The 17,981-nt window shown below is 45.0% G+C and overlaps 4 protein-coding genes across 6 annotated transcripts; 2 read left to right on the forward strand and 2 right to left on the reverse strand.

Annotated features, from left to right (window-relative positions):
* Positions 1–250: 250 nt before the first annotated feature.
* LOC113203809 (RNA-binding protein cabeza) lies at positions 251–7,415 on the reverse strand. Of its 2 annotated transcripts, none has more exons than XM_026418701.2 (9): positions 7,255–7,415; positions 6,540–6,743; positions 6,168–6,419; positions 5,968–6,091; positions 4,138–4,163; positions 2,512–2,678; positions 1,927–2,437; positions 639–771; positions 251–550 (listed from the first exon to the last, which is right to left on the reverse strand). In XM_026418701.2, coding segments are annotated over exons 1-9 (1,458 nt in total). In that variant the 5' UTR covers positions 7,256–7,415; the 3' UTR covers positions 251–510. The 2 variants fall into 2 exon arrangements, with proteins under 2 accessions (XP_026274486.1, XP_026274485.1); XM_026418700.2 differs by having other exon boundaries at positions 4,138–4,166.
* A 164-nt stretch (positions 7,416–7,579) lies between these two features.
* On the forward strand, positions 7,580–9,113 carry LOC113203810 (coatomer subunit epsilon). Its single transcript, XM_026418702.2, has 6 exons — positions 7,580–7,756; positions 7,863–8,026; positions 8,110–8,262; positions 8,341–8,476; positions 8,569–8,796; positions 8,880–9,113. Exons 1-6 carry the CDS (start codon positions 7,649–7,651, stop codon positions 9,003–9,005), a joined length of 915 nt encoding a protein of 304 aa, XP_026274487.1. The 5' UTR covers positions 7,580–7,648; the 3' UTR covers positions 9,006–9,113.
* LOC113203811 (uncharacterized) lies at positions 9,056–10,756 on the reverse strand. Of its 2 annotated transcripts, none has more exons than XM_026418703.2 (4): positions 10,588–10,756; positions 10,183–10,293; positions 9,595–9,975; positions 9,056–9,522 (listed from the first exon to the last, which is right to left on the reverse strand). In XM_026418703.2, exons 1-4 carry the CDS (start codon positions 10,589–10,591, stop codon positions 9,260–9,262), a joined length of 759 nt encoding a protein of 252 aa, XP_026274488.1. In that variant the 5' UTR covers positions 10,592–10,756; the 3' UTR covers positions 9,056–9,259. The 2 variants fall into 2 exon arrangements, with proteins under 2 accessions (XP_026274488.1, XP_026274489.1); XM_026418704.2 differs by lacking the exon at positions 10,588–10,756 and adding an exon at positions 10,465–10,571.
* Positions 10,757–12,132: 1,376 nt separating this feature from the next.
* On the forward strand, positions 12,133–17,939 carry LOC113203874 (uncharacterized). The gene is made up of 3 exons (XM_026418792.2): positions 12,133–12,600; positions 13,635–13,816; positions 14,041–17,939. Exons 1-3 carry the CDS (start codon positions 12,534–12,536, stop codon positions 14,299–14,301), a joined length of 510 nt encoding a protein of 169 aa, XP_026274577.1. The 5' UTR covers positions 12,133–12,533; the 3' UTR covers positions 14,302–17,939.
* The last annotated feature ends 42 nt before the right edge of the window (positions 17,940–17,981 follow it).

Raw genomic sequence — 17,981 nt, forward strand, 5'->3', positions numbered from 1 at the left:
CCCCTCACCCCGCTCGAGCTGCACAACACACCCCAAGGAGATATGTAACCGGGCCTTCCATTCAATCGGCGCAGAAGACCGACCAATGCACAGCAGTCCCCTGCCCACCTGTCCGCTTCCCCAACGCGACCCACAATCGTAATCGTGAGGGATGAGTGGGATAATTCTACCCATGCAAAGCTTCATAAACTGGGAGAAAGGAGAGTCTGGGGAGGGCTATCGAGAATATAAAGAAATTAAAATTCTGAACTTTGGGTCCTTAATATTTATTAAATGATAAGTGGTATACATACAATAAATGATTCATACGCTCTTGATAATTGTTCATAATTGTCAAGCTTTTACAATACATACACTTGCTCTTTGTAACAAAGAGGGTCAGAACTGCCATGGGCAATGATGAGATTTAAAAAAAAAATGGTTCCGGATTTGCATAATTACGATTCATACATATCACACACACAAAGGGTATGGTAACCCTGACACCACACTGGAAGATGGTCCACCGCATTAGTACGGACGACTACGATGATCCCTTCCCCCTCGGTCTCTGTTGGCAAAGAAAACAATCGTGATTAAAATACAATACCACTAGAAGCAGCCACGACCGGATGAGTATAATTAAAACGAGAACTCACCCTCCCATTCCTCCTCCGCCACCTCGCATCGGTCCGCCACCTCCTCGGCCGCGGAAACCACCCCTGTCGCCACCCCTTCCTCCTCTGAATCCACCTCGGTCACCACCACGGCCACGTCCACCGCCACCACCACCTGACACAGAAAAATTAAGCAATGAGTCACAAGAGTCACACGTAACACTACTAGTCGCTCTAGATTAGGACCAGATGAAGTCATGCTGATCAGACTGCCAAATCATCTACTGGTACTACCCCTCGCCTCACACTTGCACCGCACTAGTGAAAAACTCACTTGGGCAGGAAGAGTAAGTGAGAAAATAGACCTCAGTCTCGTCATCGTTTCATCACATCAGGCATGAGAACATTGGAGAAAAGGGGAGGGGGCAGTTATACTGATCAGACTGCCAAATCATCTGCTAGCACTCCCCCTCAACTGCCAATAGGGTCTGCACTTGGGAAAAACTCACAAGAACAGCTAGTGGCAGTGAGAGAGAGGCCTCAGTCTCGTCATCGTATCATCATATCAGGCATACTTGAGGTAAAATAAAAGGGGTGGATATTCCAATCAGACTGCCAAATCATCTGCTAGCACTCTCGCTCAACTGCCAGTAGGTCTGAACTTACGAAAAACTCACAAGAACAGAAACTGACAATGATAAAGAGGCCTCAGTCTCGTCATCGTATCATCATTTCGGGAATACATTGCAAAAAAGGCCAAACTGATCAGACTGCCAAATCATCTGCTGGCACACTACCTCTCTAGACACTAGATCTATTATCATGAAAAACTCACAAGAATAGCAAGCGACAGAGGTGTAGAAGCCTCAGTCTCGTCATCGTGTCATCACATCAGCCAACAACAATATGGACTATTATGGTAGGGGAATGGCTTTCTGATCAGACTGCCAAATCATCTGCTAGCACTCACTGCCACCTGACACTTGCATAGCACTAGTAAAAAACTTACCAGAGCATGAAATGAAAGGGGGACATTGAGGCCTCAGTCTCGTCATCGTTTCATCATGTCAGGTGCCATATCTGTGTACGTAAGGATTACCCTGACAGAGCTGTCAACTGATCAGAATGCCAAATCATCTGCTGGTATTTATTCTCGCCAAACTCTTGCACAACACAAGCATGAAAAACTCACTCTTGTAGGCAGAGAAAGGGAGAATAAAACCTCAGTCTCGTCATCGTATCATCACATCAGTTGTCATGTCAATGGGTAGCCCTTGGCTAAAATTTTACTTGAGGGGAGGGGGGGGGGGATAGAAAATTGTTGACTTACGTTCACCACCGCCGGCTCCCTCTGGCCTGTCCTCGCCACACCGATTGCACTGTTGTCTCCAGGCGAAGTTGGTGTTGCTACAGCTGGGGTTGGTGCATCTCCAGTCGCCCTCGCGGCCGAATCCGCCGCCGCCGCCACCACCGCCGCCGCCACCGCGGTCTCCGCCGTCGCGTCCGCCGAAGCCACCCCTGTCTCCACCACGATCTCCGTAGCCGCCGCGGTCTCCACCTCTGTCACCACCGCGGTCGAAGCCGCCGCCGCCGCCACCGCCTCGGCCGAAACCTCGGCCGCCGCCACCACCACGGCCTCCTCCCCTCATACCGTAGTTGTCTCTCTTTGTGGCCAGCTGCACTTTAATGCTGGAGCCTTTAAAGTCTTTGCCGTCAAACCACTGAATAGCAGAGCGGGCCGCCTCGGCGTCGTCGTAGGTCACTGTGCACTCTCCTTTGGATTTGCCAGTGTTCTTGTCATTGTACATCCAAATCTTAGGTCGCATAGTCTTCTTGTCAATCTGCAAACAAACAGTTGAGCATTAGGGTACGCTTATAAAATGCTAAAAAAGTGGTGAGAAACCAAACAAATTACCTTAATTACACCAATGGCACCAAAGTGTGAGCGAACGTCATCCTCTGACAAAGATGGCGACATGCCAGAAATGAAAATGGTATCTTCTTGGACAATGAAGTCATCCCGTCCTGATCCTCTATCCCCACCGCCGCCGCCGCCGCCTCGGGATCCTCCATCGTAGCCGCCTGTTACAAAAAGAATCAATTAAAAGCCATCCTCTAAAAGTGTTCCACAAATTCTTAATAAATTAGGGTGGACTTTTAAGTTAGGGCTGCTACACAACACTACAATCTCCATTCCCCCCAAAATTTGATGAGATCGATGCAGTCTACAACCTATCACATGTGAGATGTAGCTCTGAATCAGACAACAATGGAACGTCCACAATATGAGTAGCAACCTTGCAAATACCCTCCATCTCATACACCTTAGTTCTTTGATATAGATGTAGATATATCAAAGATGGATTGTGCACTTGAGAAAGAATTAAAAGGGCACCATTCAACACAATATTTGGAACTGGTTTGAAACATTTCTGGAGCAAATTATGCTACCAGACCAATACCACTGCAGAATATTGTTGTATTATAAAGACATTTGGATGAAGCATTTGTGCAGATCACTCAGAACAGAACTAAATTTTGTACCTTATGACCATGTTATATGATTTCTATGTCTGGCAAGATGATGAATCAGCCATGCACTTCATTCACACCTTAAAGTTGCACTTGTTCCAGCACCCAAAAAAGAATAGCACCAGATTTAAACAGTGATAGTGGTGCACACTAAAATATAAACTCAGAAAATGAGGTCAACGAATCTGTGCAAATTTCAAACACCATAATCCTGTGATGGAACCCCTACACCACTTAAGCTTAGGAGGGTTGATGTACACTGTGGATTACAGAAGTTGAAACAGTGAGGTACCTCCTCATTCCATGAGGCTTTCACACTTCGGACATGCTACCTCTAAGTATTTTATTATCAGTGCTTTGATGCAATTCAAACACTGATGCTACCTCATTCAAATTCACCTGTGCTATTGTATATATTGTAAGTGATAACACTTCAACAGCTTCTCTCCAGAGAAGATCATACCAAGCACATTCAGCATTAAATTCTAACGTGTTGCTTCCAAGTGTCATACACAAATTAAGACCAATACCAACTGTACCAAATCTTAGATAATAATTCAAACTGATCAATAATGAATAAGGTTGTTGCACCATAAGTTCTTTTAACTAATAAAATTTGGAAAACCATCTTTTTAAACAAAACTTAAAGATTAATTGAAATAGAGGTAAACAAAAAATAATAGTTTATCAATTGCTAACCCCCACCCCCACAAAAAATTCAAAAAATCTTAGTATATTAGAGACTTTAAGAAGCACAGAATCAAAGATGGTTATCACTTGCTTCACCCATACCCACACTCACTCACACACACACACCCCCCCTCAAAATTATATTTGGAAATAATCTTTACCGAACTGTATATATAAATATACCTGTAGTGATATATGTATATATAATAGTATAGAGGCAAAATTTAACGGACCACAGAGTTCCCCCCCCTATCTAAAGTAAGCTTAATAAAAAAAAATAGAAGAGAAAAAGCAGAAGGCAGTCACCAGCTGCAGTTACCTTTATTAAAACCACCTCTGCCGCCACTGCTAAAACAGATGCAACACAATATGAGTGGGGCTGCGCAAGGCAATCTGAAGAGTTGGGCGACGTCTCACAAATCCACTTGCGTTGAAGATGTCAGCAGTCAAGTTTGTTCTGTCCGTCGTGTCAGTCAAATATGTCACCCTACTGGTGCTTCAGTTAAAACATATCTTCTTCCAGTGAAAAAAAAATTAAGGTAATTACATGCCACACCTCACAAAGTGGCATAGAACCCTCTCCGCGTAGAGAAGGTATTAAACCAGGAGCCTCACTGGCACAGATTTGATGTACCATTAATACACTGCACATGACACCACATCAGGACCATTGCCATAAAATATTAGCACCAACCCTTTGTGCTGTCATTGTGCAATATAAAACCATGTCTTACCAATCAAAAAACTTTACACACAGATTTGATGATGCGGTATCAGAACCACTCGACAATTATACACACCAGAGGCAAATGCCATATGTAACTGTATACCAAACTAATTTCGTTCCACACTGTATTATAGTCCATACCCATACCACCAGTCTTGTGTCTTATGAATGACCTGTTAAGAAACTTCTTGAAAACAGAGTTAATTATTAAAAGGCATCAATTACCAAAAACAAAATCAATTCTGTGTGCCACAGTTTCACATACATGCTCCATGAGACTTAAGAGTCAAGCCCCTGTAAAGCTGACTTACAATAAGTCAGACTACAGATAAAAATCATGAAAATACAAGACTACTATAACTGCAAGTAGAATAGTTCTAGCCAATATAAAAAATTATGCTAATAGAAGATTGACTCTTGAAGGAGAAAGCCTCAGCACATTTGCAAAATTATGGGAAAAAACTTGGGTAATGACTGGCAAGCTTGTGGGTATCATTAAAATAAGACTATATGGCAGAGAAGTTGCACAGAAGAGAATCCTTTGAACATAAGGAAGTGTGTTGGATACGTCTTTTGCCTCACAGTCAAAGGTATAATAATTAAATTGGTAGAAAGTTCAAAACACAAAACTTAGGAAACAATTATATAAAAATTCTTTAACAAAAAAAGAACACATGAGTTCCACACAATCTGCAGTCATTACTGAAGTACCACACAACTCTTGGACACCACTGATAACCATCATCTATAGACATGATGGCAAGTTTGTGTTGGTCCACAAACTAGGTCTCATAATACAACGATTTAATACCATTTTGAACTGAATCACACGGATAGCAAAGACACTTCCACAGACTTTTCCCGTCAAACCCAAGAAAACAAGCTGCATTTTGTGGCAACTCAATATTTACAAATGCCACAAAAAAGCAGAGCAATTCTTGGGTGGATGACACGCATCGTAAAAAAATTTCACCACTTAGCATGCAACCGTATGTCTTCTGTTCCAGTGAAGTGGTACACTAGTGTAGAGCTAATGTCTCTAATAGCATATAGCACTGATCACACAGCACCCACAGCAGATTGGAGACCCATTATGATTCAGCATTTCTTTCAGTGACTTCATGCAAGGACTCTAACCAGCACAAGCACAAGATGAAGTTTCTTCCGTTCCTAACTATCAACCAACTCCTTCACAGAGTACAGTACACAAGTGGTGAAGACACTTCACTTCCAGAGCAGGCAGGTTAAATTTTCATTTTGGTACAAAACTATCATGAAGTAGGCCTGTGCCTTTGAACACCCAACAGTAATGACTTCAGCTGATACGTTTCCACTTCACTACATCAACTCATGAGCCAGAGGGGCTACAAATTTTAAGTTCTCTAAGGAAGACTCAAGGAATGAAATGACAAATATACTCACTTAAAGCCACCGCCGCCTCCTCTAGGCCCACCACCACCATAACCACGGTCATCTCTGCTTCGGTCATCACGGCCTCGATCCTCTCTGCCACCTCTGTCTTCACGACCTCTGTCTCTTCCTCCATCTGCACAACGGTGACAGAGCATTAAGAGTTGCCAAAATCTCATGATCACACAAACTTGGTTCAGAGCTGGACTCACCATATCTCCCAGCACTCCTATCGCGCTCCCTGTCACCTCCGTAGCCACCTGACGATGCTCCTCCGTAGCCACTAGATGGTGGAGGGCCACCAGAGGGAGGAGGGCCACCCATATATCCACCAGGAGCACCTGACTGTGGTGGTTGGCCATAACTGCCGCCTGACTGGAATTGACCTCCACTTACTGGAGCATTTCCAGAATACCCGCTGGACGGAGGTGGTCCAGAGAAACCACCTGCTTGGTAACCTCCAGCTAAAGAAACAGGAGATTTACGAGGGTGTAAGAGTCATACAGAACAAACGCCAATAGCAAAATGGAAAAAAAAAAAAAAAACTTTCAGTGTCGTAAGAATCATAATAAAAGTGTACAAACCTGGGGGCTGACTAGGAGGAGGTTGTTGCCAACCAGATGCAGCTCCATCATATCCTGAAGGGGCTGCAGGGTAAGAGGGCGGAGCAACCGCTGCACCTCCTACAGCACCCGCCGCTGGGGGAGCTCCACCAGGGGCTGGAGCAGCTTGAGTATAACCCTGGTACCCTCCATACGCACCGGCACCGCCGGCATAGTTCCCGTACACTGAAACAAGAAACTGCAGGTTAGAAAACTTGGGCTAGAATAAAATTAGGATGATGTTGAGAAGTGCAGAGCCGGAACAAGCGAGAGGGTTCAGTAACCGGGATGCTGGTTCAAAGACTACTCATTGCGAACGAGTAAACACCGTAAGCTACCGCTTCGCGTCATGTTTCAAAGCAGTCGATGGTTGCCCAGAAGATGCGATAATAACCAGGGAGGCCATCAAAAAAGTACGCCGCATTACAACGAATGCAGCACGATCTTTAGAACTAAGCAGGATCACGAGCAAACAGAACATAAATCGTAAACACGATAAGGCAAAGAAACGGCGTGGGTTCCGCTTCGATCGGGCATAGACGCCGGATTTGGACAGTCAGAAATCAAGTGAACGATAGTGAAAAACCAAGAAAAAATTATATGAACACAAGCAAGACAGGCTTAGGTACGAATAAGACTTGAATGTCGGGATAAAAACACACGCAATTTCTCCCAAATCACAAATATTTGGACTTACTTTCGCTCTCACAAACAACGAAATGATGGCGTCGAGCGGGAACGGAAGTTCGGGGCTGCAGAGCTCAACGATGACGATGAGTGGAGAGGAAATCACATTACTGTGGGATTTTGTTCTTTTTCGGTCGTCTGGCTACATGCACCTGATTCAACCACCAACTTCAATCTTCCATTCCAAAGCGTAAGAAACGAAAGAAGTTACTTACAATATCCTCTTCAAAAATGTATATTCCAATAATTTAGTATTTTCTAATTCATTCATATTTTTTGTCTACTACTAAAAGAAAAACAAAAAGAGGACACCATCAACAACAAGAACAATAACAACAACAACACAACAAAATACAGACGATTGTTCCGGGTTGATCTGTCAAGAACACAACACAGTTTTCACCATGACTCCACGTCAGCAGGGGGATGTTGATGAATTATTTGATGTCAAAAATTCATTTTTCATCGGAAACTACACTCAATGCATCAAAGAAGCCGAAAATAACGATAAGGTGCCTTGTTGATAATTTCTGTTGACTTTAATTTAGCACCTTCAGAGGTTATGTGCCTGGTCTTAAATCCTACGATTAAATTTAATCTGTTGTGTCCTTTTAACAGGTCAGTACAGAAGAACTTCGATTTGAAAGATTAGGGTTCATGTACCGAGCTTACATTGCACAGAAAAAGTTCAGAGTTGTCCTCGATGAAGTACACAGTGGTTCACCTCCACCTCTACTCCCAATTCGCCTTCTTGCCGAATACTTTGGGTCTCCTCAAAGAAGGTGAGTTTTCGTTGACAATGTTATTATCCAATTGTGTAAGAATAATTTTTTAAATGACTGAGTATTCTTTTACTTTCCTACAGGATTGAATTAGTTCAGCAGTTAGAGCAAATGCTGTCAAGCGGAGTGACAGGCTACAAACATTTGCTGATTCTCACAGCTGCCACTATTTACTGTCAAGAGGGTAATTATGAAGCAGCTCTTCGAGTTCTCCATCAAGGGGATCATTTAGAATAGTGAGTCATTCTGTCCTGCTGATTTATGTAATTTTTTGGTCTTATTATTGAAACTTAATTTATTATTTTTGTTCCCAGTAATGCTTTAAATCTCCACATCTATTTGCGAATGGATCGTAAGGACCTTGCTAGAAAAGAGCTCAAAATCATGCAAGAACGCGATGATGATGCCACTTTAACTCAGTTGTCCCAAGCCTGGCTGAATATTGCATTAGTATGTTATCAATTGTGCTAAGAATAATTTTGTTATACTGAGATTCACAAATGGGATGCATCTTTATTAACACTGGCCCGGTCGTATTCCAGGGAGGAGAAAAGATGCTCCAGGATGCTTACTATATCTTTCAGGAGATGGTAGACAAGTATGGATCTACATCTTTGCTGCTGAATGGACAAGCAGCATGTTTCATGGGACAGGGTAAATATCAAGAAGCCCAGTCTGTTCTCCAAGAAGCCTTAGATAAGGATAGCAATGCTCCTGACACACTTATAAACATGACTGCCCTGTCCCACTATCTTGGAAAGGCTCCAGAAGTAAGTACAACATGGCACATAATGGAGATTTATTTTAACTGATCACCAAAAAATAAAATTTTAATGATTATGCTTTATTGTAGGTTGCCAACCGCTACCTTAGTCAGCTGCAAGATTCTCATGCTGACAATGATTTTGTAAAAGAATATAATCAGAAAACATCAGAATTTCAGAGACTATGCAAGCAGTACAGTGTTACAAGTTCATAAATTGTTATTGTTTGGTAAAATAAGGAAATCAGTATACTTGTTTATATATCTAAAGTTTCTATAAGTATACAAAAAATTTATTGCATTAAAAGATCACAGAAAAATGCCCATGATTGCTTCGTGTCAACAATTCTATCACACATCTAAAATCATTAGTGTATCTAAAGTTCATAGGCTAATTCTAATCATTAACAACTTTGGTACTGATACCAACATTTCATCATACCTTGAGTTCATGAGAGGTACAAATATACTTAAAACATAAACATTTTACAAAGCATATATAGCATAAAAATGAAAGCCAAAAAAAAGGCTACGTTTCTTAGTATTACCTGCCCGACCCCCTTCACACTTCTTACAAGAGTGTTGTTTAACTCAAACACAGTACGGCTTTCTTCAAGGATCAATTTCTTCTTGTCATCATCAAGCTCTGCAGCAACACTATTGAGAGCTGCTACCAAATCCTTCTTCATCTGGTAGATGCTGCGTCCCCCAAAATCTGTTACAGCATCACCACCTAAACAGATTTAAAGGTACATAAGTAAAGTACTAGAGGATTAAAATAGAACATCAATTAACTATTGCTGACCTGGTCTTGTCTTTCTGCTTACACCTAACATGGGAAAGCGATTAAGTAATTGACGTTTTTTTCTCAGGATCTGTCCACCTGACAAAAGCCCCATGTATAAATGATAGACATAAGCTATCAGAAGATCAGGATCATTTTCTTCCACTTCCATCATGTGCTGTAGGTAATTAGCCACACTTTCTCGTGGGGTGTATGTGGCTGTCCAATCCTCTCCTAAATAATACCGTAGATCTGCTTCGAATGCTTCTGTTCTCTCCATCCCTTCAATTCTAAGTTGCCCCAATGGCTGGTTCCTATATCTTTGCATTGCTTCCTCCAAGTACCTAAATATTTCATAAAATACAAGCAAGCCATCTGCCCATACTATGTTGTCTGAGAGTGCTGCAACAAGGAGAATAGTGTCTTACATAATAATATCTAAATATAAAAAATAACATATGAAGTACAGTATTAAACAAGTAGACTCCAAGTGAGAAATGGTTGTATCGAAACAATATGAAACCAATATTGAAATCTACACGTTTCTAATGACTAATATAATATTTGTTTCTGATTTCTCAGTGGGCAGTGTGCTTACTTGGTGCTTACCAAGTGCAAGTTTCCCGTTGACAAGAGCATCACTAACAGCATGAATGTCACGAGTCGCTTTCCGCATCTCACGATTAAACGGTGCATCTGCAGATCCTTTTGGTGACCACACTGTATTAAAAGAAGAATTATTAATGCAATAAGTTAGGACAATTTAGCGAAGTACAAAACTATTTCATCATATTGTAAGAGTTATTTTTAACAAGCCCCGTGAAACGATGAATGGAAATAACAAGTTGTTTAGAGGTAAAACAGTTACTTGTCATGCATTACTTAACTTACTCTTATGTATTGTTTAAGACTACTGAAAAACGCTAGAGTCCAGTACTATCTCGGTACTGAGTCAGATAGTGGCCCAATTAGATAAGGCGTGAGACCTTTACCTCGGCTTCTTATCGCACTTACCCATTATTATGAAGTTAAGAGAGAGGGTGATAGAGAGAGAAGTTGTAGTTGACTGAAGACTGTTAAAAACGTTTGCAAATCACTGTCAGTCAAGCCTACCCCAAGCAAGTTTAGACACGTTCAGATGTTGATTGTTTTGGTTCAAAAGCTTTCTGCTGCTACGTGCACCAGAATTTTTCATACTTTGGAGTCAGAAATGCACAACTCGCACAACTACAGGCTGACTCCATGACCGGCTTCACTCTCCATTAGCTTGATCATTTAATCTTGACTAAAGAGGAACTGATTAAGCATCACATTCGTATTCATTTTGTAGCGAAATACGACAAGTTTTAGTTTTTTTAACAGTTGGGATTCGAGCCGACTGGTTGGTAATGTTTTATGTCGAACCGAGCGGGAACTTTAGAACAGACCAGCGCAACAGTCGCCCCAGACCTTGCAGAGCAGTTCTTTATCTCTGTTCTTAGGAAGGACTAAAAGCTACTAATATATTTCTCACTAATTCAACAATGACAAGTTGCTTCTCCGATACCGAAACATTTTTATTAATTTTTTTGTGGCTGGAGGTATGAGTGTCCCCATTCTCACCAGATAACAGAATACTTGCATTGCGTGAGGAATTGAAAGTACGTACTAGGGAAGTCGCGCGTCGCGCTAAGCTATACTTATGAAGTTGGGCTCCACCTCATTCAAGTTAGAACGGGTCATTGGGAAAGCGATGGCTAGGTGGTCAAACAGCGTAGTCAAACGAGGTCCAACCAAGGCTCCATTCTCCTCATTATCGGGTCCTGCTCCCTTTTCGGGTCATTGGCACAACTCGCCCTAAGTTGTAATGACGACGTCCTGCTTTCTAGAAATGACTCTGCTAAGGTCTTGCTGACTCTGTCATGTGCCAACCACCCTTGCGAGATGGATCAGCGTGGTGCTATGTGCCGTGCGTGCGGAGGGCACTCCGTCCAGACACGCGGGGTAGCGGCATGGTACGCGGATCGTGAGTGCCCCCCTCTCCCCTTCACTTTTACCTCCTCTCCCTTTCTCTGCCCATCCCTTCTCTTCTCTCCGGCCGTGCAGCGATCAATACGGATGCTGCAGTGGCTCCACCCCCACCCCACCCCGTCGAGCCCCGTGTACAGTCGGTCCGCGCTACCATCCCCGCGAGCAGCGGACAGAAAGTAGTCCACCCTCCGCGAAGGCGCGCGGACGTCCGGCGGGAGGTTCGGATCTGTCCGCGACCGGTCGGCGTCCCGAGGACATTAAGGTCCTCTCAAGAGAAGCTTCGCAAGCTACTGATCGTTTAATGGTCCCTACTGCTCCCCGCCGAAGAGACGGCGCCAGATACGAGGACTCGGACACTACCCCACTCTACCACCGGAGTGAGTCCACGGGTGCGTCCTCATATGGCGAGCGCCCACCCAGCACGGACTACTTTGCGATCGCGGCTGGGGGCGCGGGGGTGGCGGGGCGCGTGAGCTGCGCGAGTACTCGGGCCGGACTGTAGCGCTGCGGGCCGCAGGGGCGGGGCGAGGTGGGGCGCTGCGGAGTCGAGGAGGGCTGCCGCTAGGCTGCCCTGCCCACAGCAAGGCGAGCAAGGCGAGCTCGGAGTCGCGTCGCGTTGCGTCGCCTGGGCGTCGCGTTGCGTCGCGGAGCGTCGCGCGGCTCGGCGCGGTGGAGAAGGCTAGGCCCCCCCAGCCTAGGACCCAGGCTCGGCTCCGGCTCGACTCCGCTCGACTCGGCGGCGCTAGGCTCGGCTGCGCGAGTGGGGTCGCCTGTTCTCTCGCACGGCCTCGCGTCAGAGGGTGTCGAAGGGGTCGCAGGAGAGCGGCCCAGCAGCGGGCCAGGAGCGCGGAGCTGTGGGCCCCGTACTCGTGGGAATGCTCCCCCACAACTTCCCGAGCTGACCGGCCTCCCGCAGAGGAAGATGACCCCACGATACGTTCCGCCCCACCATGTCCGGCCGTCATGACAAGTGCATCTTGCTCACCCTCATCGCCGTGCTCCACTGCGTCGCGATACGTGAGTATTCCAGCCCACCACGTCCCTGCGCGTCCTGCGCGTAGCCACGTACCACGTACCCCGCCGTGTGTGACCCCGCTAGCGGGGTGGTGGGGTCCTCGCCACGGGGGGGCGGGGGGGCTTGCTGGGGGCATCCTCATTGCCCCGCGGGGGGCACTAAAGGTGCCCACCCCGGCATGGCCGTGTGCACGTCCTGCCCCGGGCTGTCGTCCGGGGCCCCGAGCCCTATTCCACGTACGGCACCCCACTTAGGTTGCCCCGCGGCGATCTCCCCGCGGCACAACGGAGGGGGCAGCACTTGAGTTGGGGCGACCTAACCTCTCTCTGGGTCACATGGCACCCATCCTTTATCTACTGACCGCCCCCCTCCCCTCCCGCACGCTGGCGCCCAACCCCTTTCCCCGCCAACCGGCTCGTCCGTCCCGCCTCCGCGCTGTGCACACAGACAGAGAGGCAGGCCAACCGCCCCCGGGTCTGGCTGGCTAGTCCTGAGTCCTGGCCCCAGGTGGCACAGAGGGGCAACCCTTCATCTTCCCCTTCTACCTCTCGGGATCTCAAATTTTAGCCTTTGATAAGTACATGGGTGTCTGTCTGGCCGCGCTTGGATGGTGAGAGTGAGACAGCAGGAGCAGCACATGTGGCTGTCTCACTCCTACTCACCAGCAGTCACTTGACGACTGACGGCTGTCACAAGCGCACACTAAAGTCTTATGAACATTTTTATGCAGAGCTCACTGAGTTCCGTAAACATTGCTCCGCTTACGCATTTTTAAGTTTCCAGTATGAAGAAATTTGTCCATACTGGCGAATTGAAAAATCGTAAGCGGATAATGTTTGTTTACGGAACTCTAAGCTATGATTTAAAATGTTCATAAGATTTTAGTGTGCAGTCAGTTGCTTCAGCCAAAAGCGCTCCTACACCCATCTACTTTAACTCAGACTCACAGAACTGTGCTACACAAGGGGCAACGGCCACTTCGTGAACAACTCCTTCGTGTGGAGGCCTGACTCGCGTTCTGATTGACTGTTTGCAGCGTCCGTGGAGTGCATCCAGCAGAAGGAGCACCGCACGGCGGCCGCGGCGGAGCGGCCCAACGACCTGCGCTGCTACGTGTGCGAGAGCATGGACCCGCTGTACGGGCACAGCTGCGTGCACGCCCCGGCCACGCAGAAGCAGTTCGAGAAGCGCTGCCGCGACGACGCGAGGATCTGCATGGTGAGTATGCCGGCGAGGGCAGCTAGGCCACCGCATGGCCTCCCCGGCCAGCGCCGGCCCCCGGCCTGTGCGCCCGCGGAGCGCGCCTAGGCAGGCCCGCCGGGCAGGGGTGCCGCCGGGTTGCCTACCCTCCGTCTGCAGGCGTTCGCCGCCGCCGCCCACCTGCTCCCCTCCCGAATGCCACCCTGGTGACACGGCGCTGTGCTTTCTTTTTTCCCCCTCAGACCAAGAGGTTCTCGTACACGACGTCGACGGAGAACACGACGTCGGAGCCGCGCCTCTTCTCCATGGACCGCAACTGCACGTCCAAGTGCGAGCCGGGCTGTATCATCATCGGCGAGCGGACCAAGCTGTACGCGTGCACCGAGTGCTGCGAGAGCAACCTGTGCAACACGGGCAACGGGGCGGGCCCGCGCCGCCCCTCCTGGGGCGCCCTGCTGCCCTACGTCTACGTGCCGCTGCTCGCGCCCTGGCTCCTGCACTGACCGACGTCCCTCGGGAGGCGCCATCCCGAGGGGCATGGCCTCGGTCGCGGCCCTGGGCACGGCCCCGGGCACGGCCTCGGGCACGGCCCCGGGCACGACCTCGGGCACGACCTCGGGCACGACCTCGGGCACGGCCCCGGGCACGGCCCCGGGTACGGCCCTGCCCCTGGACTTGGGCTCCGGCCCTGCTGCAGAACACGCGCCTGGGCCGGGCGAGGTCGCGGGACTACAACAGGCCCCGCGGCCCCCAGCAGCCCGCTGCTGCGGGCGAGTGGCGACAATCCGTTCGCATCTCAAGGACTCATTCATTCCCACTGACTTAGTTATGGCATTATTAAATTATTTTTCATTCACAAACTCGTGACATAATCCATACTTCTGTTCACTTTTTGTCTGTGTACTTGAGACCAAGTAGTAAAGCAACTAGTGCTGCCCAAAGATTTTGTCTTACATTTTGTACGGAGCGGGCCCAGACGACTTCAGAATCATTGCAGTCAATTTGAGGGGTGCTTTCTCGACCGGTGTCTGCGGTCACGATCTAATCGCCCTCCTTCCCGAAGATGTTTGCGTTGCGAAGACATTACCGATTGCAATATTTTCTCTTTCTCTCTCTTTCTCTCATTTTTGTTACCGTAGGTAGTGTCTAAAACAATACAAAGGGGCACACCCCACCCCAAACCCAGCAGTGTTTTACAAGAGAAGCAGGGAATTCCAACTACTGATCAATTTCTGAATCAATCCCCTTGTTGCCGCTTGTCGGCTTGTCGCTCTGTGGACAGCGTGCGAATGGGATGGGGAAGCCCCACTCGGGACCAAGGCTAGACAAGTCATAGGCGGCTCGCTCTTTCGCGCTCCGCGTCCGAGTGGCCGCTCAATTTTAGAGCTTAAGTCGATCCAGCAACAGATTTGGAGTGGATTATAATATTTGTTGGTAACTCGCGGTTTGTTCAGACAATTAATTCAAGGTGTATTTTGTATTTTTATCGTTATTCTACCGTTGTTCGCTTTGTTCCCCCTCACCGGAAGCTCCTTGAAGCGCCCATTAAATGCGTCACACCTCATATGGAACATTTCAAGCTCATGTCTACGCGCATTTAATGCACTAGCACTTCAGGGAAGTCCCCCTCTCGTCTCGTCTCTACAATAGTGCTGGAAGTGGACAAAGCTGAATGTCAGCTGCTGCGAGGACGATTGATTTATAACACTTTATTATTCCATATTTGTGAGACTTGCACACTGAAATCTCATATTAAATGTATGAGGGCGTTGTGTGCATCTGGAGTATGAGGGATATTTGATCTTGTACTTTTTCTTTTGTAAATATAACACAAGTGTACACAACTTCCTTTTTAAAATATTGTACATTTTTAAAAACATTGACTTTAAATACTAGTAATATGCTGGTGGTGTTTTTCACTGACTAAAGCAAAAATCAACCAAATAATGGTGTTGAGCATTTAATAAAAAATCAGATTGTTAGAGCTGGAAGGCTACAGAAATACTTCCGTACTTTCTAATGTATAATTTGCAAATATGAAATCTGCTCAAAATTTTGAAGAGAAAAACGAGGTACTACTGTTACTATAGCATCCTAAATGCGTTCTGCCTGCAGCTCCTTCTGATTTGCAAAATGGTACGAAACATTTTGCGATGTTGAGGCGCAGCCAGTTTACCGTTTACTATGCTTTCTTTTCTTATTTTCTTTTTTGAAAGTGAAAGGTTCCAGAACAATAAGTCATGCAGCAAGATCTCTTGCAGTTTTGGTTTCTTTCATCAAGCTCTTTCTCATTAAAGAGGAGCTGTGAACACAAGCCCTGCTCCAATCACTCTTTCAAACCTTTTCTTCTTCATCCAGTGACGGATTGAAATAATGATAATATGCAGATTTTCATATCAACAAAAATAGATATCTTTGTGTTTTTGTTATTTTACAAAATTGAAGTAATTTTATTGAGTCTCTCTTCCCTAATAAACTATTACATTCAGTAAACATAAAGAAAAAATTAAATAAGCCAATGGCTAATACTGACCATTTAAAATCAATCGAATTCACGCGACTACTTTGGCCATTCCCTGTGAATTTGATAACACAATGGGCAGCTGGTCCCTCCTAGCTTGTGTCCACATCTCATTTCAAAATATGAATACCAGAGAATACCAAAAAGAAATAAATAAGTGAGAAGGACTGCAATAGGTCTGGGAAGACTGATAAATTAAATTTTAAAAATGTAAACAAACCATAAATATTGAGCGTGCCTTTAAAGTAACGTTAAAAATTTAATGCATCTTAAAGGCCAGTTTCTGATTGGAGAGATTAGCCAAATAACTTCCTCTAAGTAACACTTGCATCATAAAAAACCCAAACAATAGTTTTGTCTTTAAGTATAAACTGATGAGCGATAAACAGGCTTTCTTTATATTCTTTAATCAGTGCCCCATCCATAACAATAACATTAGAATTTCGGACATATATACTGCCATCAGATGAATTATCAAGGAAATGGACGTTTTTGTAATACTATAAACCCTTCTTTAACTGATCAAGTAAACTTGGTCTGTTTGAAAATTTATAAGATCTTTCAATAATTATATTTTTAAGATATGATAGTTTTAAAGCATGCAAAAAGTGTGTACAGTACGTCCAAATATTACCCTTACAAGATCAAGGGAAAAGCTGATGTGACATTTACCAGCAAAAATGATTTCCTAAGAGAGAAACTAATTTTGAACTGTATGAAGAATTTTACCTCCTGATTTAGATCATTTATGGTATGCTAAATTTCATGGACCATAGACATTGAATCTTGTTAATCCACTGATGTTATGTAAGAAGATTGAACGTCAATGATCTTCATGGTGTCGAAGAAGTTCTTGATATAAACAGCATTGTGCAAATATCACCTGACCTGACCATAGTGATGTCAGGTGATTAAGTTCTTTTCTGCTCAGTGAAACACAAAGGTCAACAGAAAGGACCAACCTGTGATTTCGACATGATAGGAGTTTGCGATATAAATAGGTAGAGCTAGCCCTAAGCGAATTTTTCATTTCATTTCATACAAATACTGTAGAACTTATTTTGTATTCCTCACTGATAAAAATCTGCACTTTTCTTAAATTTTTGAAAGCAAGTTTTAAACTCCCTTTACAAAAAGCCTTGCATAGTATCAGCTATATTAAAAATTGATTGCATTATTAAAATTCACAGTCATGTGTATTTTTTTTCAATCATAAAAAATTAAAAAAAAAAATAGTTTGCAAAACAAAATTTGAAAAAAGTTAATGGTCAATGGAGGTTATACTGAAATGATTTTAAAAGGCCTAAGCCTTAATTGTTAGTCATGGATTCCAAACAGGTCTAATGTATTTCTTCTCTTATCTTTTCTTTAGTAATTGGGGCCATCTAGCATTTTTAGATAATGGGTCCTGCTTACAATGATCCAAATCGATATTTCCATTATTGTCATGTAAATAATTCTTAAACTATAAGGCTGTGGTCAATCAGATTGGCAAGTTTTCATGTTAAGAAGGTCCTCGAACATGGTTTACACTCTTGCTAGAGAGCAGGTTTGTGTCAAGCTGTAAATTATCTGTCATCAAATACTCCAATGTTTTCCAATAAAATGTTCAAATTGGAAGTTCCTTTACTCTACACAGCATCGAAAAAAAAAGAAAGGAAA

The sequence above is a fragment of the Frankliniella occidentalis genome, unplaced genomic scaffold (genome assembly GCF_000697945.3).
Source record: "Frankliniella occidentalis isolate FOCC.00 unplaced genomic scaffold, Focc_3.1 Scaffold327, whole genome shotgun sequence".
In the NCBI taxonomy this organism is placed as follows: domain Eukaryota; kingdom Metazoa; phylum Arthropoda; class Insecta; order Thysanoptera; family Thripidae; genus Frankliniella; species Frankliniella occidentalis.